The sequence below is a fragment of the Phalacrocorax aristotelis genome, chromosome 1, assembly GCF_949628215.1.
Source record: "Phalacrocorax aristotelis chromosome 1, bGulAri2.1, whole genome shotgun sequence".
NCBI lineage: Eukaryota > Metazoa > Chordata > Aves > Suliformes > Phalacrocoracidae > Phalacrocorax > Phalacrocorax aristotelis.
The window spans coordinates 4,921,696-4,946,015 of NC_134276.1; the positions used below are offsets into that span (position 1 = coordinate 4,921,696).

The window sequence follows — 24,320 nt, forward strand, 5'->3', positions numbered from 1 at the left end:
TTATATTCCAAGGCCTGATTTTACAGCAACAAATCATAACAACTGGCAGCAGAGAATTCACTGTGCTAACATTTAGTCCAGAGCCTGGACTGTTCAGCTCCAGAACCTGCAATCTTCAGAATGCTGACGAAGTACAAGTTTGCAACATAATGAGTGTTTGGCCTTAATCTGAATCACTGTCGTCAGCTTTCTTGGACTCTGAAGGGCTTGGAAGCAAGACAAATCAGGAAAACTATCACATCAGGCCAACTCCCTGACACTGGTGTGCTTCTAAGTGGTTCATGTCTGAGGTCAGCCGATAGACCACCAGTGGTGGCGATACATGGGAGGTGGTACCCAAGGGATGCTGGCAAAGTCCCTTCATGGAAGAGCATTAGGTCAGAGCAGAAGGGCCTGAGAGGCCTGCTGGGATGCAAGTGCTGAAATAAATACCCGCACAAACACAGGGGTTGTATATTTTCAGTGCCAACCTATTCACTGTTGTGTGTGAGAAACTGGAAGTAAGCAGTTAATGACTGGGCGGAATTCAACGGAGTCCAAACCCAAGCATTGAGAACCACCTCCTGGCTCAGGGTCACCACTTCTCAAAGGCAACATTCAGGGCAGACACTGAATGATCTAAGAATCTGACACCCCAGGGTAGGTATTATGGCGTCCTGCTATAAGCACATGATTTTAAAGGGATGACCTCCCCTGACAGCCAGGCATGTCCTTAAACACACGGCTGAGATGCAGTCACAGAAGTGAACTGTGTAAAATTTCTTTGCCAGTTCCTGTTTTGTGATGATGATTGCAGTGATAAAGAATATCTCAGTATTAAAACTGATATATATTCAAGTTTACTGTTTATATTGGAGATCACTGTAATAGCCCTCCCTAGGCTGTAAGGTTTTCTTCAGTTATAGTATCATAGAATGGCTGGAGTTGGAAGGGACCTTAAAAACCACCTAGTCCAGCCCCCTGCCACAGGCAGGGACACCTTCCACTAGGTCAGGTTGCTCAGAGCCCCGTCCAACCTGGCCTTGAACACTTCCAGGGGTGGGGCATCCACCACGTCTCTGGGCAACCTGGGCCACTGCCTCACCACCCTCACGGTAAAGAATTTCTTCCTATTATCTAATCTCAGTCTACCCTCTTTCAGGTTAAAGCCACCACCCCTTGTCCTGTTACTACATGCCCTTGTAAAAAGTCCCTCTCCAGCTTCCTTGTAGGCCCCCTTCAGGTACTGAAAGGCTGCTATAGGTCTCCCTGCAGCCTTCTCTTCCCCAGATGAACGACCCCAGCTCTCCCAGCCCGGCCTCACAGCAGAGGGGCTCCAGCCCTCGGAGCACCTTCATGACCCTCCTCTGGAGCCGCTCCAACAGGCCCATGTCCTTTTTTTATATTGAGGGTCCCAGAGCTGAACATAGTTCTTTTGAGGTCTCTAATTCTCACACTGTAGATTGTAAATACCATTCTAATTTCCCTCTCTTTTGGTTGTGTCAGTGGAAGAAGGTCTGACATTGCTCTTTAGGAGATACTCCTGGAAAACGTCAGTCATTTGAACTAGAAGAGCCCTGCTGAACGGATGACTTTCACCTCTTGAAATAAGAGAAAGCAGGAAAGACGCAACTGCCCCTTGGCATTGGGAGAGAAGCATCTTCTTACTGGCTGGCAGGACATTGCAGATGAGGAGACAGTCAGCAGAATTACACCAGCCACAACATTCTTCAGATATCTACTTCCCTTAGACAGCTTCGATGTTCTGCATCTTGCTGCCATTCCATGTCTTAAAATGGCCAGCACTTTACCTCTTACTGAATCAAAACCAAAATTCACTTACCCTCCTTCAAAAGGATTGTCTCCTGGGATGACGTGAGTGCTGTCCTTGCCGATCAGGAACTTGATCCGATCGTAGAACGAATGCAAGCTCTGCTGGGAGATGGGGGCTTGTGTCTCCTGGATGATATCCAGGGGGTCCGGGGAGCCCAGGCACAGCGCATTGACGTGACACAGTGGCTGCAAGCAGCAGTCTGGGTCCATGCAATCCACCAGGCCATCTGCAGAAGGGTAAGGGAGATTTTAGAGCAAGAGTAATATGGTGTGTGGTAGGCTTCAGGGTGCAAGAACTCTTTCCAATGCAGACAACAGAAAAATGTGAATTTACACCCACACAGAGTAAGGCATGTTCCCTTAAAGCCCCAGTAAAGAACGTCAAATATGCATTAATATGTAACATGAATATGCATTAATAATATACGAAAACACACATACATATGAGATTAGACCCTTAAAAAAAGCATCTTCAAGGTGAATTCTGGGATGTGCCATTTCACATCTCAGTCACTCAGATAACTCCAGAGCCCCAAAAGGTGTTTTTTTCCCTGTCCATATACAAATGGCTTTCGTACCCTGATCCTGCTCCCTCTGCAAATCACAGGCACATTGCATCATACCAAAGCTATCAGGGTGGCTTTCAGCAGGACTACATAGTGAATAACACCATGGTATCTACCTTGGCTGCAGAGAGATCTATACATGCAACCTACTAAAGATTCTGGCTAGATAAATGAGAAAGTAAGGGAGATTTTGCTGGGAAGGTTTGGTCTTTTGCCCTTTGTCACATGTATTCCATGCAGACACAGAGTAACAGATGACCTCAAACTCTCAGGATATAAATCCTGTACTTTCAGCACCACTAAATTAATAATAACAACAATAATAGTAGTGAGCACACATGAGAAAAGCTTGCCAAGCGTACTCTAGTAAAATGAGGGTTTGCATATCTGTCAAGTCATCAAATGCACAGACAGCACTACTTCCCCTCCCACCACCACAGCAGTGCTCCCCAGTTCATCTTGAGATGCCACTGTTCATTGTGAACAGCTTAGTAAAAAGCAGTGACAGGAAAGGAAATACAAAAAATGCTCAGAAGAAGTTTGATGAAGCATCACATTTAGAAATAAACGTTGTTAGCATGTAGTAGAGATGGACCTTTAAATCAGATAAGGGAACTGGATGTTTTTGTTCTGGGGTAATGGGATATGGAGCCCTTCATTTCCAGCTCATCAGTTCAAGCAAGACAGTTTGATAGTGAATGAAAATTGTTACCATGTGATGGCTGTTTGAAGACCTACATGAAATGAGGGGTTGGCTTCAGTGTAGTTGGTGGGAGCTCTGTCTATCAGAGAAACCACCTTTACTGCTTGCAGCCTACTAACGATTTCAGCATAGAGGCAAGAAATGAATGTGCTTGGAGAGCAACACTGCCCTGGGAGGTAGGTCTCTCCCGAAGTGGGATGAGATTTGGAGTTGTCAGGATAATGTATTTTTTATTTCAAAGAAACAGTAAATTAAAACAAGACAGTTTGTCATTATTACAGATTTTAAGCTTCAGTTTCATCCCAGTTATACCAGTATGAATTAGAAGTCCCTCCACTAATGCTATTGGCATCACTTTGAATTTACTGTAATATAAATAGGATAAGAATCGGATCTGTTATTATTGCTGTAATGCTTATGATGGCTTACACGTCATGGACTTGGGTTCTGTTGGGTTATATCTGTTCCAGTCTTGGAAGATTTTAGTGCCATAAAACATCACTGGCAACATCATTTCATGTGGTTACCCACACCCAGAAAACTCAACAGAAAGCCTGTTCAGCGTTCCCAGAACTTCAAGTCTACATACGAGTCTAAGCGCGATGGATATCTGCTCCATGTAGACACGTGCGCGCACAGTGAGTCTTTCACAAGTGCTCTGCACCTGCCATTAATGATAATGGGAGCAGTGTTAGATTAGCAAAAGTGCTTTTGAAAATCCCATCCATTATCCTTACCCCTGTCTGTTCTGATATCTCTACATCTTTATAACTCCTTGCAAAATTGCCACAAAAATTTATCAGCTCGGGCACAAAACCTACCCATCTGCCTTTTCTCTTGATGACTAGTGATAATGAAAAAGAACTAATTACATTTTATTTGCCCATTAAAAAAAATGACTTGCTGCAGACGATTAGGCCAGTAGGATTCTGGAAGGTCAAATCTCAGATGGAGTTTGAGAGACCATTCACAGAATAAAGACCTGCATAGATGCAATATACTTATCCATAGCCACTTGACAGAAGAAAAAAGAGATGGAAAAGAAACAACAAGCCAGCCTTGCTACTATATCGACTACAGTTTCAAGCAAGATAAAATGTTGTCATTTTCTCTTGCATGTTAATAATGTTTTCAAAGGCTAGAGACGCTCTGCTGAGAGGACGGCAAACCAGCTGTACCATACCTCTTCATTACCCTGTCTTTATTCCAGGCATCAGAAATGTGTTCTGGGACCTGAAGCTGCAACATAGTGAAGAAATGCTGGTTTTGCAGGAAACTAGATAAATGTTTAAAGAAGAGATGCACAGGGCGATGTTTTGTACTGGTGGGAATGCTGAGGCCTCATCTGCAGATAAGCCTTTCAACTAATGTGATTCAGGCCCCTGTGGAAGAAGTGGGGGGTAATTACACTGGAGAGGTTTGTCACTGATGTCTTAAAGTCATTAAGCTCCTCAAGAGCTGAAATGGGGTTTAGCTACTCAACTCCCTCCAATATCAACAGCAGCCTCAGGACAAAGTATTTCTTTCACTTTGAAAATGTGACAGACATTTTTGTCTGAGCCGTGGAGGACAGCAAGGGTTAAGCTACAAACCAAATCATAAATAGTGATGGCTCCATCTGAATATTGTTTTCTTGTGGTTTTATTTTTTTTTTTTTTACTGCATGGTCCACAAGCGACCCAAGAGGCGCCCTACATTGAATTGTAAGGAGATTTAATGAAACTGTACCCAGCTATGACTTCTCATTCCCTGAGATCTCTCACTGGATCCACCAGAAGAGTGAGGATGAAGTGACATTTGCAAGGTGCTCCCTACCCATGAAGAAAAAGGCATTCAGGGACCTTCATGGATTAATAGAAAATTAAATCATAGCAAAATAAAACTCATGCTTTAATAGTCCAAATAGACAAAAACAAATGTGGGAAGCCAGCAGCAGCACCAGCGGAAAATACAGCAAGGTATGATCTCACAAACCAATATGAAGCAATAATACAAAATACCTTTGAAATTTATAAAGCATAAAAGTGAATTTTCCTTAGAACTCACTGCAAAATGTTCAGAGTAACAGAGGGAGGTGAACATGGGACCTAGCGGCTTCTGCACCCCAAGTTTTGCAGCAGCAAAGGCACAGAGGCTCATGATCCGTGCGTGGATTCCCAACTCCGGAAGCTCCCAGGGCACATATACGCAGCACAGAAAGCCCTCAGCTATGGCCGTGTTTATACAGCTCTTGGTTTTAAAAAGTGGCAGCTCCTTCATTCTACATATAGCCATAATATGAGACTGGTGCTTCAGACCAGTGAATGAATGTGCTGCTGAATTATCTCTATGCAAGTTTGAAAGTCCTGCGTCAAGGGATTACAGTAATTCATACACTTTAAGGTCAAAGAGGCTACTACGATCAGCTTCTCTGACCCTTTATATACATAGGGGGGTCACTCTGCCCCACCCCAGAACTGGATTAAAGCCTGCCTTTTAGGAAGATATCTCATGTATCAAAGACACTGATTACTTGATTACAGTGAGCCCAGCACTTCCTCCGGTAAGCTATTCAAATGCTTACTTACTGCTAGGAAACTGCATCTTATTTCAAGGTTGAATTTATCTAACACTGGAACTTGTTTTGCCTTTGTCTGCAAGGTTACCAATATTTCCTTCTGCCTTGTATGCTTTGATGTCTTCTCCATGTGCAAGTCCCTCCACACAGAGCAACAATCCATCTGAAACCTTTTCTCTGAACTGCTGCGGAAGATTAAACTTCCCATCCTAAGGTTTGTTTTCCAGTGGCTGGATTTTCCTTGTGTGTGGCATCCTTTGATCTCTTTCCAGTAATTTCACATCTTTTGTTATGTGTGGGCACCAACTCCAGACACAGAACTGTGGCAGCAATAGTGGGTACAGAAGAGAGACCACTTCCCAACTTTTGGGGTTTTCTACTTCTAAGGTTGGCAGCAGTCCTTTAGCAATAGACTTGCACTGAGAACTCATGTTGAGACAATTATCTCCAGTGACCTCTAAATCCTGTTCTGAGTCATTGCTTTTCAAGAGTCTCCCAACCCGTAAGTATAACATGCTTGCTTTGTTCCCAGGGGTATTATCTTGCATTTTGCTGCATTAAAACACATTTTGTTTGATTGTGACCTTGTAGTGATGTGAGTCAGATCATTCTGTATCAAAATGAGCTGGGTACGCTATTTACCACCATACCAAGCTTTAGGTGACCTGAAGATTTTACCAGGAGAGATTTAAACTACATTCTAAGACAATGATGAAAATGCTGAACAGAATTGGATCCAACAATCACCCCCAAGGGACCCCTCTAGAAAAAGCTTCAATCATGGATGCCTTCCAATTAACAAATTAATTTGGAGATCTGTCACTGAGTCAGATTTTAAGCCACCTCTGGTGTCCCTCAGTACTCCTATGCAATACAAACTTTTACATCTTTGAGACATTTTATGCATCCTATAATCACACAGGTGCCCTTAACGCCTTGGCAAGCAGTCTTGCCAAAAAGAAAACTTTTGCCAGACCTCCTTTGCGTAAAGCCATGAAATAAACACCTTTTGCGATCTCAGAGTTACCATGGGGTGAATCAAATCACGGCCTCTGTGAAAAGAGAGCTATTGGCAAGACCTTGCCACATCTGGTAAATAATGTGATCAAATGGTTACATCGTCAGCTAAGAATCATGTAATCATAGAATAAGACTGGATGGGACCTCTGGAGGTCACCTTGTGAGCCCTGCCTCATTCCCTTCAGAGAGGGACAGACACGGAGAATGATCAGGGCTCAGCAAAAAAATGTTCCTTTTCTGCTATTTACAATAAAGCAGCTCCAATATATTCAGCTAACATTATTTTTTAGGGGACCAAGTCCATTTTGATCAGATAATCTGCACTCTGTATATCACCAGACAGTGAGTTTTACTTTGAGATTACTGCAACTAGCTCCTTTCTTGTGGGTGGAGTTGGAACACTGTTTTTAGAAAGATGTTTTCTCTCATTTTTAAGATTGTAAATTCATCAATCCCATTAGCGAGCTCTTCCAAACACTGCCTTAGACTGTAAATTCTTTGGGAGCAGAGACTGCCTTTTTATTTTCTGTTCAGAAAACATAAGAAGTTCCAGCACAACCCAATGAAATAACCACAATTCTCATTAAAGATTTGATTCTGCAAAGTATTTTCATCCTGTTCTCCATGCAAGCATTGTTCATGGAAGGAATTAAACTCTAAAGCTGTCTCTTTCTTCTTGGAGCAGGACCTTGGCCTAACAAGCATGACACTTGCTTAATGCCAGCTGGTTTTAACTAACTTTAAACACTCTCACTGTAGCAACTGGGACAGCTACCTTAGATAATGACAATAAATCTGAATGCTGACCTTATTCAGGAGCTTCACGAGATACCATATCATAACTGCCTTCCACAAATAGTCACCTGGATGCCAAATTTAAGACGACTTGGCTTTCAAACACTGCTTGTGACCCAATGACTTTCTGAAAGTCGTGCCCTTTGTCATAGAATCATACAACGGTTTGGGTTGGGAGGGACCTTCAGAGGCCATCTAGTCCAACCCCCCTGCAGTGAGCAGGGACATCTTCAACTAGATCAGGTCACTCAGAGCCCCGTCCAACCTGACCTGGAATGACATTTAAATAGCACGCAAAACAATACAGCCACCCAAACCAACCAGAGGGTTTGAAAATCTGGAGCTACTGGGGTTGGTGTGGAGGATTCAGGGCCATCTTGCTTACTCTGCCCATCGGAGCTTCAGGTGGGCTGGAGGAGCACTATCTCGTGCTCTCTGGAATTTACCATACAAGGAGTTGCAGGACCCAAGCCAAAGGTGTTTTTCTTCTCAAGAAAACAAAAAATAAACCAAACCTGTTCCAGGTGTGTTATGATAGAAACAAAGTTGGAACGGTAAGCACCACATCTGCCAGGTGGTTGGCTAAATGGGACATGCTCCTTTCCTCCCAAGCACGCAGGATGGGGCTGGCGCTGAGTAACTAAAGGGGTTTTGTGACTCTCTTCCTTGCCTGGGAGCCTTCACATCCAGGCTCTCCAGTTTCCCTGAAAGCCTCCTTTGCTAGGAATTAAGATCTTAAGGGACGCAACCAGCCACTAACTGATAGGAAAAACCGTGTGCCTACTGAACACCACTGCTTACTAGGAGAGGCAGATCTTTTGGCTTACTTCCAAACTATGATGAGATTAACATGACATATTCCCTCCCCAGAACAAAAACTAATTGTCACATTCACAGCCACTACTATCCTGCAAAATAATTACACTTCAGCAGCAATGGGTCTACTGTCTCTGCATTCCTTGGGTTGCCGCTGCACTTGCTGGCTGCAAAGTGCCCACAAATCCCACAGCAGTCTCATTCCTCTTTCAAGCCACATGCGGTCTAGCTTCCAAGTCCCTCACCCACCACCACGCAGCGCCAACAAGGTGTCAAGGATTAGAGTTTTTGTACAGAAGCAAAGGGCTGGTTTTGAGAGACTGCTTCTGCAGTAAACAAGATCAGCCGAGAGCTAATAAAATTTCAAATTAGCTGTGACTTTTCATGGCCCCACAATTGTGTTGGCTGATTTAATGGGCAGCGTCTTAGCTCGCTGAGATTGAATAATTGAGCATTTCTACAGAGTTATGGATGCTGCAACAAAAATCCGTCACGCTAACATCAACAACCGAATGCAAATAACCTTCAGCCAGAGGTGTTATTATGTGTTTAAGCAGATTCTGACAGGTGCTGCATGTCAAGTGTCGGGCTGGAACAGGCAGACTAAAGGTAGGGACAGACCTGCTGGTAGGCAGAGAGCATCCTGCGCACCGCGATGCACATCGGGAGCCCCGGACACACAGGCAGTCAGGAGGAGCTTTATTTGGGTAAATACAGGAGAGCATTTCCATGAGAAAACTCAAGGATTGCTCCTGCTGAAGATCATGAGACTTTTTACCACTGACTTCAGTGGGAAGAGCCTCTGTGAGAAACTGCAATAGGCAAAGCAAAGCTAGAAAGAAAAATAGCAATAAAACCCCATTGTCTTTCAGGAGTATTTTCATTGCCAATGAAAGCATAAAATGCACTGATTACACAAATAATTGCTTCTCTCACCTCATCCAGTTCTTATCTTTCCCTCTTCTTTCTGTGCCACTCACCAGGCAGCTTTATCACTTCTTGTGGGGAGACTGTCTGTCTTGTCCTGTGATGCTTTTGGATGTATTATTGGGAGAATTGGATGGGGAGGGTTTAAAATACAGACGCTCAGAGGTAAAGCTAACAAATCGTTAGTCTTACCCTTGAGCAAATCAGATTTCTCCCTTCCAGCTGCAGTCTAAACTCTGGTGACACAGGGACTGAAGGAATGGCTCAGTAGTACTGCACAAAAGACAAGTTATTGTTCATGTGAATGCTTGTGCTGATGAAGCTGTACAGCAGTAATGATATTCTGCCCTGGGTTGAGGACTGACACTCAATTTACTTCAATTGGATTTGGGGAATAAATAGGTTTTACTCCAGTGCTTTGCAGATAACAATTTTACCTGTTCAACGTAAGAGTTGTAGCTTTCGGCCCTACTGTAGGGAACCAAAGGGAAACAAAACCCAAATGTAAGGAACAATAGCAATGTGCCTGTCAACCCCCTGTGATCATGTTTGCTCTTAATGCTCCCTTCGCTCTTTCTATCCCACCTGCTCTGTTTCGATTTCGCCTGAGTAAGGTTCTCACTGGTTGTATCCTGGCTAAATTAGGTTGCTGGCTGCCTGGGAAAGGAATTGCCCTCACATCTTTCTCTAAGTGCTCAGCACATGTTTACAAGTTCGAAATAATATCATCATATGTAATAGTAATCGTGTATTTGAATCACAGCACTCCTCGGGCTGTACCGCAGAAGCCGAGCTCTGCAGTGCTAGTCACTACAGAAATACTCTGCAAAAAGTCCATCCTAATCCAGAGCTACATTCTTGTTTAACAAAACATCTGAAAAGAAAAAGAAGGGAAGAAGTAGGAAATGACAGAAAACACATGATAATCACCACTAGCTGGGCATAAACCAGAGCTATAATAATGTGTTTAGAGTCTGCAAGCTCACAGCATCCCCCATCTCATCATCGCTCTGGAGGATACAGTTGACGCAGCTGGCTTTACGGGTTTCATCCTTTCTCCAGGCAGGCTTTTAACAAAGGGACTTACACGTTGCACGACCAGCAAAGCAGCACAGAAGCCAGGCAGTCTCTGCCTGGAGTGATATTGATGAAGCTGAGCAAGGCATGTGTGTGAGGCCCTTCCCAGCAGCAGAGACCGGCGTTCAGACAGAGCAGGAAGTATAGGTTGCTTAACCTGATCAATGGTCATGCAATACTGTACCCAAAACTGCCTCCTTCAGGAGCCAAAGCACCTCTCAAAAGTGATTCCTCTGAGTAAAAGGGACTCAGAGCTTAGAATTTTTTTGTGGGAGCAATAAGTTCACACCCTCAGCAGCTGAGACATCCTTGTCACCGAGGTCTCTCGCTTTCCTGGTAAGGGCTGCAAGTGTTAAGCTACTGCTGAAAAGTTTACCCTAACATATTCTGTTGACTGAATCCAAGGCAATTCAAGCAATCACCTGAGCACAGCTTGGAAAGTGGTCTCAGATAACTCAGATATAGGTGTGTTTCTCAAATCCTGACGAAGAGGAAAGTGGCCATGCATTCTACGCTCCCTCAGCACACTCAGGCAAAACCTTAGGTTTTAAGGGGACTTTCTGCCCCAAAGAGGAGGCAAGAATTTGCTTCAGGTGCTAACGCAGGCCTGGCAGAGCTTTCCTGAATTTCTCCGTTGAGCACTGGTGCCCAAACTCTGTTCAAGCATCTGCTCAGGTGCAGAAATGCTTTGTGAAACGTGTGTCCAAGCCTGTCTTTTCTGAAGATGGTTCATGTCACCTTTTGCTACATCTGATACACCAGCAATGCCTCCTTCCCCTCAGTAGCTTCCCGCATTTCAGCAGACAATGGTACATTTCATTCCCCGCAGAGGGCACTTTCATGGTTTCTTTAATCAAAGGCATTTCATTAAGGACTAGTCGAAAGCACCAGGAACTCTCCCAAGCTGTCAAGACAACCCACAGGCACCGCTAGACCCTCAGTTCACAGCACATCATTCTCGGTAACGGCACAACCAGCACCTGCTTCTGGATGCTGTAATGCCCGGGTTCACACCACCCTCCTGACAGCCCCAGTGCTAACAGCCGGCAGCGGGTGATGCTCAAGCATTACCGTCCAACGCAGAATCAGCAAAGAGCTGAAACCTGAAAATGTGAACTGGTCATTTTGCTCCCTTACTTGAGGAAAGGTTGATTAACAGTCATCATAAAACAGAGAAGAAGCTGAGTGATTTATAACAAATTATACCAGCTAGCCAATTTTTTTCAGGTACCACAGATTTTCTCATCTTTTTAGCAGTGCTTTGTGGTTCCTCCAAGATGACCCTGTTGTTTGACTGGATCTATCTGTGATGGTAAATGCTAATTTATGACGGCTGTTTTCCCAGGTGCGTTCAGATCTCAACGCTTCCCTTCATAAATGTAGCTAGCACATTAATGCATCATTTTTTATGGTTTCGAGGAAGCAGGCAGCTCCCACACCGTGCCCAGGAGACAATCTTCTTGTGCTATAAAAGTCTTGCAGGCATGAAGTAAAGGTTCATAACGGTGTGCAAAAAGAGAAAAGAAAATCTGAAAGCACCCCATCGCCTTGTCGGTAGCTCAAGCATTTGCAAAGGCAAAAGTTTGCGTGTTGGGGTTCTCCTGGATTCTTTACAATTCCCTTTACAACCCTGCTGTTACCTTCAGGTGTAACCCTACGCACTGGCAAAGAGCAATCAAACACCTGCCAGCTCCCTAACGCGTTATTTGGCGTGTGGTGGCCAGATGGTGGACACACGGGTGTTAAGAAGGCCAGTGTGCCGAGCCAGAATTTCTCTTGCCAAAGAATTTAAAATGCTGCCATCCCAAAGCATTACACAAGTCTCCACCTCACTACAAGCACTACCCGACCCTTGAATGGGGCAAGCAAGACATGAAGCATTACTCTGTGGCGTTGCACCAATGGGCGCCATCAGTTAAACGAACAGCACCAATTTGCCTCAGAGAACCCATTCCTGAATTACATCGTCCCTGAAGGGAGAGCTGGTTTCTAGTGGCAGCGATAACTAATACTCGAGGCTGCACGGAACGGCAAAAATCCCGTGTGCGTGGCTTGGTGGCCCTGACCTGCTCCGGCGTTTGAAGGCTATGGCAACTTTTAGTTGCTCGGGCCCAGGAGGATAGAGAGGAGGACAGCGTAAGGATTGCTCCCCCTGGGAGCTCCTGGGTAGCATCTGGCGGAGCGTGGAATGAACTTGCAAAGGCAAAACGGGGCCATGTGTATGCTGGAACCCTGTGTTCGTGCCAGGCTAAATGCATTGCATGTAGCTGTCATGGATGGGATGGGCACTGAGGGCAGAAGCTTCGCTGCTACAATTCTTTCAGAAAAAGAGAAGAGGATGGTTTATTTTCTTTGCTTCCAAAGAATGATCATTGACCAGGTGACGTGTAAGAAAAATTAAGTTGCTATACTTCTGTGTAATGGCGTGCAATATATGTTAGGAAAGGCCAGCATTATTCGATGGGGAAGATTATCTATCTCACTACCTACCCATCTGTCTATTTATCTATGTAAATTATCCTGTCGTAATCACTAACACAAGCCTTTGGAAGTGTTTAAATTGGAAGAGAATGGCAAATAACTGAACATCAACCTGTAATGAATATGAAGGGTTAGATAATATTAGGAACATTTATATTCCAGACATATTTTTCATCTGAGAAAGACTCTTGCATTTCCAAGTAAAGCAGATTCATTTTGGGCAGAGTTCAGCAGCTGTTTAGCAACTGAATTGTTCAAAGTAGGAAATGAAGGATGGGGTTAGTTCCTCTTCCCAGAGAACCAGCAAGCTTTACCCTGTCTGGAAGACTTCTCTACTCTGGAAATGGCCAAAACAACAACAAAGGCCCTCAAGTGAAGTTACTGTGTTGATCAGACAGAACTTTTAGACCAAAAAAAGCTATGTAGTTTAATATCTGTAATTGTCTCATAGTTTCAGGACAGTGGGGTGGATCCAGACAATGACAGGGTGAATTGCCAGCTCTCTGGCTCTCAGTTTAGGGGTAGTCATAGAGTTAGATGATTTCTCCAGAGCAAAGGTGGGTAACACAGCTTTGCTGCCCAACAGCACATCTGTGAGATTGTGAAGACTATCCTCTCCTCTTCCCCTCCATTTTCCTGCACACTCTGCTCCTGATGGAGGATCCACAAATGAAATGGAGCCCCTATTTAGCCTATGGCATATCAGCCTGTCCTCAAGGTTTTGTCAAATGCCATTAACTCCACTTCTAGGACTTGTCACGGAAGATAATTTCCTTTGTCTTTTAAGCCTTCAAACTTCTTATTCTTCAAGCACATGAGAGAGCACTCAGCGTGGGGTGAGACAGGACTACTCTCAGGTAGTGAGTGTTTGCAGCCATGAATCAGAGAGGTTATTTTCTGCCAAAGAGAGGCAAGAAACACTTTTCTCAGATTGTTTTAAGGAAATACCTCCCATTTGCTGTAATGCAGGTGGCCTCTTAGGTCAAACGTGCAGAACCCTAGCCTCTTACCCAGATTGTTAAAGCTCTGTCACTGCACTGTTTTCCCTTGACTGATACTGGTGATCGCCTGCTTTCAGTTACTTGCTACAACTCCTTTCAAGCTGACGGGCTTCATGTTTAAAAGTGTAAATAAAGTGGACCTGGGTGTGAAACCTAAGTGCTAGTTTTGACAAATGACACTTGTGTGTGGAGAGGGGACAGCTCTCCGAGACACCTTTTACTAACCTGAACCGAGATTACATTTCACTGAGTCTCTCTCTGAGTGACTTCTGCTTAGCTTGTTATTGTTTAGCTGAACAGCCTCCAGCCTGAAGAGGCAAACACGCCCTGTAATTTGGTACCCATCTCCCTCAGGGTATGATTAGGCTGGGATCTGATGAAAAAGAATCTGACTTCAGCTCCCATTATCCCGAGGAATTTCCGGCTGCAGGGATCTTGATTAGCAGACACATGATACCACAGCATGGGAAGCAGCTTCCGATGAGCTCAGTCAGGCAGGGTGAAGGCCCCACCTCCCAGGGCACGAACGGCCCCACTGTGGTGTCTCAGCTTTGGGAGATGCTGCTCTGAGCAGAAAGTGACTCGATGGGCAGCAGTTGCCAATGAAAAGCAGGCACCTATGAGGTGATATCTGAAATAGCTCAGAGACATGATGCCCTAAATCTATTTCGCTCCATTGATGGTACCCACGGTGACTAGCTCAGATGTTTGACTTCTAAAGCATCATGAAAAGACTCCCATCTTCATTGCCTTCATTCACGTGCATATGAAGACAAACTCAGCAATAGCCCTGAAATCCTTTATGGTGAACCGTCAAATAAACCACCTTTCTCCAGCCCTGAGCGTGCATCACTGCAGAGACTCTCATAGGACTCCACAAGAGGCAAAAGCCATAGTGTTCCTACACATACTTCATGCTCTGTCAAAGAGACTGTTCAGGCCGACATCTCTTCAGTGCTCTTCGAAGCACAGCAGTTTCCCGTGGTATGATGTTTGTGGTGACAAGGTGGCTGCATCGAATATGGGCGCAATTCTGCTTCCTAAGCACAGGTGCCTAGTGCCATTTACTTGCCTTCGGATATCTGGGTAATCGAAAGGCAGCTGTCACACGCGAAACACATATATATGCTCTACTAGAGATCCAAGTTATTGTGAAGGGGAGGCCAGAAGCCAGCTGGGGTACTTCAGCATGTATCAGATGGTGCTGGACAAAAGGCAACAGACATTAAGTCGGAACATGGAAAATTATGATTAGATATTAGGAGAAAAATGTTTAGTATAAGGATGGTCATATACTGGAGCAGGTTTCCCAGAGAGGTGGAATCTTTCCACCCTTAGAGGTGTTCAAGGGTTGACTGGACACAGTCCTGAGCAACCTGATGTAATTAATTAGACCTGCTCTGAGCAGAAGGTTGAACTAGACAACTGCTGGAGGTCCCTTCCAACCTAAATTAGTCTATGGATGTTCTTCAAGTGTCTCCAGCTGCCTTGCCAGAGCGACCAGCGTAACAACTAGGGAACAGGTCCAGAAGCAGCCTTTACCAGTCCATGTAACCATATTCAGACCCCTGTGCTAAACAAGGAACTCGGCCTTCAAAGTACTGCTGATGCCCCTACATCTCAGAGGTTGAAATTCTAGATTTGAGCCCACAACTACAGCACAAATGATCCATAAGCACGTACAGAAATCAACTCGAGAAGGTAAATGTATACATGTTCCACTTCCCAGCTGGGGAGAGTCCTTAGCAATAATGTAGCAAAACCAAAGGAATAGCACAGTGCATGACATGGATTATCCGTAAACTGTAACAAACACCATGTACATGTGATTTTTCTTAGTGTATCAAGAGTAAAGTCAACGCTCGTTTGTGGGCTCTGACACGACTAAGCTGTCGCACGGCAATATGTTACAACCTATCAGTTGCCCTGCTCTAGCTGTGTACGCCACTGCTCCACACAAGCTCACCAAATGCAAGTTAGCAGCTGATGTGCACTAACTTGTAAACATGTCGATGCCTTTTGTCTCTCCTGTCTACATCTGCTGTCCTGCAGGCTAGCAAGGCGACAAACAGCTCGCTCCAAGGTGAGGGTAGCCCAGTTACAAGGTCAGCACCTTGAAGCAGCAGACAGGAGGAGATGGCGTTCCACAACCTGCTCAGAGTCTGGCCATGGTCTTTTTGATGTTATATAGATGTGATCTACCTTTTATGTTAGGCTGGATTACTCCTTCTCCCCTCTCTCTCCTTCTAAAAAGTTCACAGTATTTTTTCCATGGAAACTGGGATTATCCTTGGCTCTATTTAACATACTTTTACACATCTGATGTGATGAACTTTATTGCTGCCCTGTGTCAGCTGTAAATAGGAGAGATGAGTACGGTGATATTTAGCTTCATGGAGGCAAAAAGCGACCTTTGTTTTACAGTGTGTACTCTTTGTATGGTTCTCCAAATTTTTCCATCTTTTCTAAAGGGATAATTTGGTCCATTTGCCATGCCAGATGTGCAGAAGTATTTTAAATATTCAATCAGAATCCCAGTTGCTGTGAAGCAGATAATCACAGCCTTGGCTTGGCTATTTTTATCTCTTTTTTTTTTTTGACTGTACTGTTCTTGTGAATATGATAAAACAGAGGCTTGCAAAATGCAGTCTCCACTTCACAGTCTGGGTCCTGGCCCAGACTTGTGGTTTACAAAGCCTTTTGCTGAGTGACAACAAAACAAATTATGCAGTCTCCCTTATGCCTTAAATTTAATATCTCATCTCCTGCCCTCTAATTCAAACCTTCATACTGCACCAGGGTTTCCTTTGTAATGAGATAACTCTGAATATTAAGTTTGCATTACACAGGGCTATTATTCACATGCCTGACATCATTACATATGGAACTGTAATCAATAAAACATGGCTTGAGAGGGATTGGATGGCTTGTGGGCATGGGGATCAGTCACCGAAGCCACTAAGTTTCTGCAAAACATCCATCCCGAGTCAGTAGTGACCTACCAGAGAGCCTTGATGAAAACCTCAGGGAGTGAGGCCAAAGTTCAAAGAGTCAGGGGCGTTCTCGGTCTGAGGTGGTCCCGTCGTGTCACTGCTGAGCCACCCGGCTGGGGCAGAGTGACAGGACGAGTGCATAGCTGCTGCCTGCTCTCTGGAATATGGACTTGATTTGAGGATAAACAAACCTCCCTCTTCAGCCCTGGCACCCCAAGTCCAAACCCATTTCATTTGAATTCAAATCCACCCTGGCTGAGCCAGCCTGGCAGACTTCGCTGTCTGTTCTCCACCAGCTGTCAAAAACCAATCTGCCCTGCAGAATCAAGCCCAGCTGACTGTTCACTGGGCAAGGCTTATAGGCTCTGCGAAGCCTGACGTATCGCGTGTGCTCGTATCCTACCTCCGTCGTTGTCTTTCCCATCGCCGCATGCTGTCTCCATGGAAGTATCGCAGCCAGCTCCTCTCCAGCCCAGCTGGCAGACACAGTGCCAGCCGTTCATGTCCAGCGTGCATCTGCCGTTGCCGTTACACAAGCCAGGGCATCCCTCTGCAAGGCAAACGGTCACACGTTCAAATGCACTGCAAAGACAAGGCAACATAGCCTGGAAAGGGGCTAATTAAGCAGCTTTTTCCTTTTGCCTTCAGTTTATTTCTCCACTCCCATTTGGTGTCTTCCCACCTGGAGTGAACTGTCCCAGTTCGGGACTGGGATGGTGGTGACCACTCAGTGGGCTCCTTGCAGCACAGCCTCACTAATTGGATCGAGGGAATGGTGAGCTTCAGGGAAGCAATGAGATTTTCCTGCTTTATTGGTTGTAAAATCCACCCTGCCCTCTGATCCTCTCAAAGCCTTTGCTTTGTAAGACCAAGATTTGGGGTTACCTAAATCGCATGTGGGGTTAAAGTTCCTCCCACCCGGTGGGATAAAGCAGCTGGCTTTCAGCAATACTGAGACCTCAGACTGGTAAGTGGTCAAAGCTGGCTGGAAAGGGAAGGCTCTTCCTGCATTAGAAAATATTTGGAGAACACCCAGTTTCTCTCCTGCAGCTATTTTGGGTGGGATTCATCTCATCCGGTTACAATTCATCTATAACGGAGATACCTTAAACTCTCTCTGTAGTCAGAAGAGAAAAAGACTGTCCCATGGCATAAATCCCCTCGTGTGTGTTAGATGCCCACACTGATGAGCTGACACACGCTCTGGAAACACCCGTTTCTCTCCAGTGACTAGAGAGAGCCCACCACAGAGGCAGGTGTTTCTTTTATAGGTGATAAAACTTAGGGAGGATGAACACCAAGCTCCCAGTCTGCTCACTAGGGTTTGGTTTTCTCACCTGGTGACCTCTTGCCGAGCTTTCCATCTATTTTTTTTTCCCCTCCTCAGAAAACAGCAGAGTAATTTCCACAGTGAGCAGCAGTGTGAGGGAGGCTGCTCAGCTTATACACTTCTGGGGGCTTTTTACTTGCAGAGCTCAAAAATCTTTACTGAGAAGCAGTCAGAAATATAAGCCACATTTTACAGATTAGGAAGCTGAAGTACGAGGGACTGAAGGGACTGCCAAGGTCACTCAGCAGGACTGATCATAGCAGGAACACAATTCAGCCCTTCTGAGCCCCGTTTTAAGGCCCTCTCTATTTATATGGATGTTGTGCAATCCTGCCACATAGTTTGAGTTTCTCCAGGCCCTCATCTTTGCGAGACAGGTTTGTCTGCGAACGAGAGTCACCCTGTCCCGAAGGGTTTCGAGCGATGGCGAAGGGGTGTGCGTCGTTGCAACGTCTGGCCGGGCGCGTGCCGCGCGAGGCCGGGCCCGAGGCCGGGCCGGGGCAGCCTGCAGAGCAGGCCGCGCCGCCGCGTGTCCCGCGCTGGGGGCACGTCGTTCAGAAACGCCTGTGCTCAGGAACTGTTTCACGGCAAACTTAACGCCGTAAGACTGTTTATCTAACAAGGGACAGATTTACAGGGACTGAACGGAAAGAGAAACAAAGATGGTAAGAACGAGTCCTTTAAACGGATCTAAAATATAGTTTCCATTTACAAACGTATTTGTTGTATTTCAGTCTTTAAGGTGTGCATTCGCGGGGGGTACATAATGTGTGTGTGTGTGGAGCATGCTTGTCTGTGTGCGTATTTTGGTCCTTATACACTATATCAGTATTTATATACTACAGAAGAACTATTTATAGGCAGGGCTACTTGAACTTCTCCATTTGAATACCCTGCCGTCATTTCCTAGAACAGTGCCAAACTTTTAACCACTTAATCTGATTTTTTCCAGTGCTAGAGCTGATTTATTTGCTTCCTCCCGTTACCTACTTCCAGTACAAGCTGGAAGCATTCAGCTGTTTTGGAGAATGAGAGAGGAAGATGTGTACTACTTATTAAAATAACCTGCTAAAGTTACATAGCTAGGTAGTTCCTACTTTGGAATAGAGAAATTCAGTAGAGAAATTAACTTTGGAAATTTCAGTTTGAAATTCAGTTTGGATGGAGCATCCTGATGGTAGAGATACAACTGTTTCCCCCTCTTTATAAACCTGCCTAAATTTATTTAGATGAAAAACCGCTGAAGAAATCTCACTTCATGTGTATTCTGCATGGCTCCATTAGAGCTGGGCTGGTGCCTCACCACTGATCACACCATGTTTTTACTGTTTGGCCTCTTCATAATCCATCCTAAAAAGTTCTTTTCTATCCTGCGGTTGCAGAGGCTGACCATGAAACTCTTTGCAAAGGTTCTGTGGTGTTGACCCAGGCAGGAGCGCAGTGAGAAACAAGAGCTGAGTGATGAGAAGTTGAAGACACCGCTGTAAAAGGAAGAGAGAAGAGGGGTTGGATACCCCTAGATTCTTAAACCAACAAGTAGTGTCTAATTCCTGGAGCAGGCTCTTATTTTCTGCAGTAGGAACAAGATAGGTTTTAGGAGATTTTGCTGGGAGCTAAAGACTAAAAGTCTCCTGGGTTTGGTTCCAAGCCATGTAGGAACAAGTCTGAAACCTGGAAACAGTTTAAGTTAGGCCTCTAAGGTTTCACATGATGAAAATTCAGAGGGAAAAGAGGGATTTCATTTTATTGTTTTTGTTTCAATTATATTTTGTGTTTTATAATCTTTGGAACAAAAATCTCAAAAGCAAAGATCTAACATTATTAGACAGAAAAGATGCTGTAGTGGTTGATCATTTGGTCTGAGACTAACAAAAGCAAATGATCTTCAAATGTCTCACAGGAGGAGTGTCCAGCAAGTATATAGGAAAAACTAATATAACTGTAAAAATTAGGAGCTGCGTGTGCTTTACTCTCCCAGGCTTAGGAAAGGGGGAATTTGGAGTGGCAGAAAATGGCTGAAAAAATAAGGATGGGAGAACCTCCTGCATCTGAGGAAATGTGAAGAGCTTGATTCGTCTACTTTAGCACAGCAAAGGCTGAAAAGACTATGATTGTTTTCCATAAATGCATGAAACAGATAAACAGTGAGAATAGAAAACAGCTATTTAAGCTAATAGAGAGAATAATGCTGGCATAAGAACAAATGGACATAAACCAAGCATGAATAAATTCTGGCTGGAAATTAGAAAAAAAAAATCATTTGCTGGGATCAAAGGAATAAAGTTTTGGAGTAGCCTCCCAGTAGGCGTATTAAGGGGAAGAAGCCTCACCGATCTATCCACAGAGCTTGGTAAATTTATATAGTTTTACACAACGGGGTTGCCCTTGACAGCAGAAGGCTGGAGGCTAACTGAGGAGAGCCCTTTCAGTCCTATGTCTTTGAATTTTGTGGGCAATTCGTTGTCTATATGAAACGTGTTTGAGACTTTCTGAATGGACTCTCATGATTTCCTCTGAACCTTTTTGATCTGGACCCACAGAAACTAAGTCACACCTCTCAGAAGGCAGGCGGACAGAGGGGAGATGAGAGACAGAAGAGAGAGAGAATCTCATGAGATTATACCTTCCCAAAGTATCTATTTCTCTTCCTTGACTATTAAGGAAACCCAGCATGACTAGCTGAGATGCAAGCATCTAAAGCGGGATAACTCCTACCTGTAATGTCAAACTCCATTGTTTTGGCATCTTTCAAGTCTAGAAAGCAAATTTACCCCCTCCCATCACGCAGAGAGTCATCTCTGGCTCCTAATGAGATAGATCTCTTCCCAGGAGTCAGGAAGAACTGTTTCCTAATGAGATAAATTCTTCCTTACAGATCCATGAACATAAAAATTTTCAGGTATTAACCATTACATTACAAGGTACAGCACAGTATCAGTGCTGTGAGGATTAAATTGTACCTCTCCTGTGTCATGGGCGTCTGGTTCTGGAAACCAGACAGTTTTCAATACTGAGAAAGGAAATCATTCATAGAAACGAACGCAATTAAACAGCAGCTGTCAGACTCGTAGCTTCAGAACGTTAGAAGGTAGCATGGATGTGTAGGCCAATGTATCTAGGAGAATGGGCCTGTAAATACTATTTCTAAACTGGCTTATTGCGTAAAGACTCAGCCGTCACTAACACTACAGAGATAGGAAGGTACAGCATTCCCCATTCCATGAAACGGTGCACTTCAAAGCACTTGACGAAAAAATACAAATATACTTCATCCCTTCCCTTCCTTTCCCCCATGCTGGGGAATAAAGCAAAAGATCATCTTGTCTCCAAAGTGCTTCTCAATATCAACACAGCAGGATGGCTTAATCCTCACCGATTTACACCACCGTAATCTTGCAGCTCTGATTTCTCATAGCTAGAGTCACTAATGATCCATTATTCCTGTTTGTGTTTGTTAACTGTATTTGGGTGACTAAGAGAATTAAATATATGAATAGGGCTTTTTTGGGCGGGGCGGGGGGAAGCCCTTTATGTGAGTTTCCAGCTGAAGCACATGAAAGCGCTGCTGAAAGATGATGCTACTGCGGGACATTCAAGAGGCAGTACAGACCAGGGAAGCAATATAAAAAGTGGACTAGTTTTGAACTAGACAAGAAAAGAGTATCAGAGTCAAAGGAGGCTGTCACCAGAGTAAGAAATTACCCTGCCAATTTATGATTGTTGGTAAAATAATCTGCTTTTAATGATCTGTACAGTTAAGGCCTTCTCTAATTAGTCCAATTATAAACAATGTTCAATGGGATTTTTCTTCAAGCCAAGGCTCATTGCCACTTGAAATGGAACTCAAAAGATAAGGCTATTATCTTTCCTCCACTGTCAATATGAAAGCACTGACGGATGTTGTAGAGAGTCCACACAGGCAGTGGCTGAGCTCTGAAACGAGTAGGACACGGCTGAATGCAACACGTGAGGATGCAAACACCTGGAGCCTGAGAGAACAGCTCTCAGTAAGTGACCTGCAGAAGTTCTGGACTCACAGGGAGCAGCAAAGCATCAGCTGATCCCTGCAAATGATGAGAAACCCGGTAAAGTGTCCTGAAAAACACTCGACTCTTAAACTACCACGACGACATTTTGTGATGGTGGGAATCCAGAAACCCTTAATCAGATGCATCCTGTAATGTGAAGATTAGGAAGTTACTTGCCAGCGCTCCTGTTGCTTGTAACTGTGCAAAGGAGGGGACTGGCCGTGGTCAGACCCTGGGTTCTCACTGCTTCTCAGACTTCAGCAGCAGCCCAAAGAAGTCACCTTGCAGCCACCCCTGAATCCAAATGTTGTTCAGCATCTTTCCATTTCAGCCTACCTGTTTATATGCCTCGCTACAGTGTTAATGTGGGTGGTTGGTTTTTTTTAAAGAGCGAGAGTGGATAACCAACAATAGAAATTAATTATGTTGATGTACCATCAGCTCCAATGGTACCCTGGATGGAGAAGCTCTCTCTAAAATCAGCACCTCTCTAATAGCAGGCGCCACTTCTCATATTAAGCATTACCAGTGTTAATTAGGTTAGTTTAGAAGACTCCACTCCAATTCTAGTTAGAGCTACTTGGTTTAATCATGCTAATGTTTGCTATTGAAACTTGCCCTCCAATTTAGAGACAATTCTGCATCTTCGTTGACTTACTGGTTTATTGTAAAGCTGTAGGAAAGATTAAGCGGTGAATCAGGCTTACCCTTGACAACACAGGATTACTGGGAAGGGATTTCAACCAGAAAGACGTTAATTATTAAGAAAGCCAGAAGGCCATGAGTAATTTAGTTTTGAAAAATGCACACCATGCAGTTAGCCAAGTAAAAAACATGTACTTTTAATGTTTCAGCTATTGCTAATCTTTCCAAAAGAGGCCATGGATGGTAAGAGACAATCTTTTATTCTTAGTATGTTGCTTAACCTGTTACCAACTGAAATACTCACTAAATACAATGTGTCTTTATTCTTGGACATAAAGGTAAGTCAAAAGGTTATCCAGAGGAAAAATGACAGCTACAGAAGACTTAGGAAAAAAAAACTGGGCCAGTACTGCATGGGCAAATTAGTCCTGGAGGTCCCTGGTCCCAGGCTCTGCAGGTTGATTTCTCACCTGTTCTACCCCCCTGGTGCTTCTCTGCTACCTTCTGATCCAACCTTCTCCAATACACGTTGGGATGAAAAGGAGGAGCCCCAGGGTTTTGAAATGCAGAACACTGAGATGTGGAACATGAACAGGAGGTTCTGATCGCGCTCCCTAGTGATGGCCCTCATCTTCCTCTAAGGATGCCCCCACTATTACTTCTTAAGGGCACAAAAAGTGACCCTCTTTCCTTGATCTAACAAGGAGAATATACTTTTTTCTCCTAATTTAAAAAAAGTCAAGCATGTGTTACTGACGCTAAGCAATGAGAGAAAACTAACTACTGCTAAACAATCCACTGATCTATAATCAGGGGTCCAAGGACAGCTACCAGTTGCTGGATTACACTGAAGATGAAAGTTGTCTTATTTAAACTGTGGACATTTCCTTAACTTTAATATTTGTTTGTCTGTTCAAAGTTTTTCCCTGTTTGCAGTTGTACTTGACGCTGCCTTTAAGCCTCAATGGAAACAAAAGAGAAATATCAGACTGTAAATTCATCCAGAGAAGTGAAGTCAGTAGGGCAACCGTGTTTCTTGTCACACCACAAGAGCCCTATATGGCAGAGACTTCATGAAGTGTTCACCAGACAAATATTTTGGCATATCTGTCCTTCTTCATCAGCCTCTCACAGCTGCTATTTCTGATTGCTCACAACCTGAAAAGGAGGGCAATGCTATGGAAGAAACTGATTTGTTCAACCTGATTTTTTGGTTTGTTTAACCAGCAAACATACGATGCTGCGTGGTGTCAGCACTGTGCTGCTGTTAGTGTCAAATCAGCCATGTAGAAAGGTATTTGTGTCCAACTCAATCATATGTATTGTCAGATTGTTGTATTTAACTAGATGTGCGCTATTTCAGTATTTTTAGAAAGCTAAGTGCATTGTGGGCCTGTTTACTTCTATTTAAAAGTCCTAAATTAAGTTAGCTCATTGCTCTGATTAATAAACAACTGAGATTTTTTAAGATAACAGATCACCTCTATTCTGTAACAGTTCAATTCCTTTCCTTCTTCGCTGAAGAAAGACCTGGGTCCTAGACTTGCTTTACATTCGCATATCAGAACA

General features: G+C 44.2%; 1 protein-coding gene across 6 annotated transcripts in view; it reads right to left on the bottom strand.

The window, feature by feature from the left end:
• The window catches only part of TENM4 (teneurin transmembrane protein 4), a 609,630-nt gene that overhangs the window by 96,858 nt on the left and 488,452 nt on the right, over positions 1-24,320 (bottom strand). For all 6 annotated transcript variants that reach the window (XM_075076073.1, XM_075076149.1, XM_075076381.1 and 3 more), the window contains 2 exons: positions 17,152-17,298; positions 1,823-2,039 (listed from right to left, as the gene is read on the bottom strand). In XM_075076073.1, the coding sequence (XP_074932174.1) occupies positions 1,823-2,039; positions 17,152-17,298 (364 nt within the window). The remainder of the gene's footprint in view (positions 1-1,822; positions 2,040-17,151; positions 17,299-24,320) is intronic.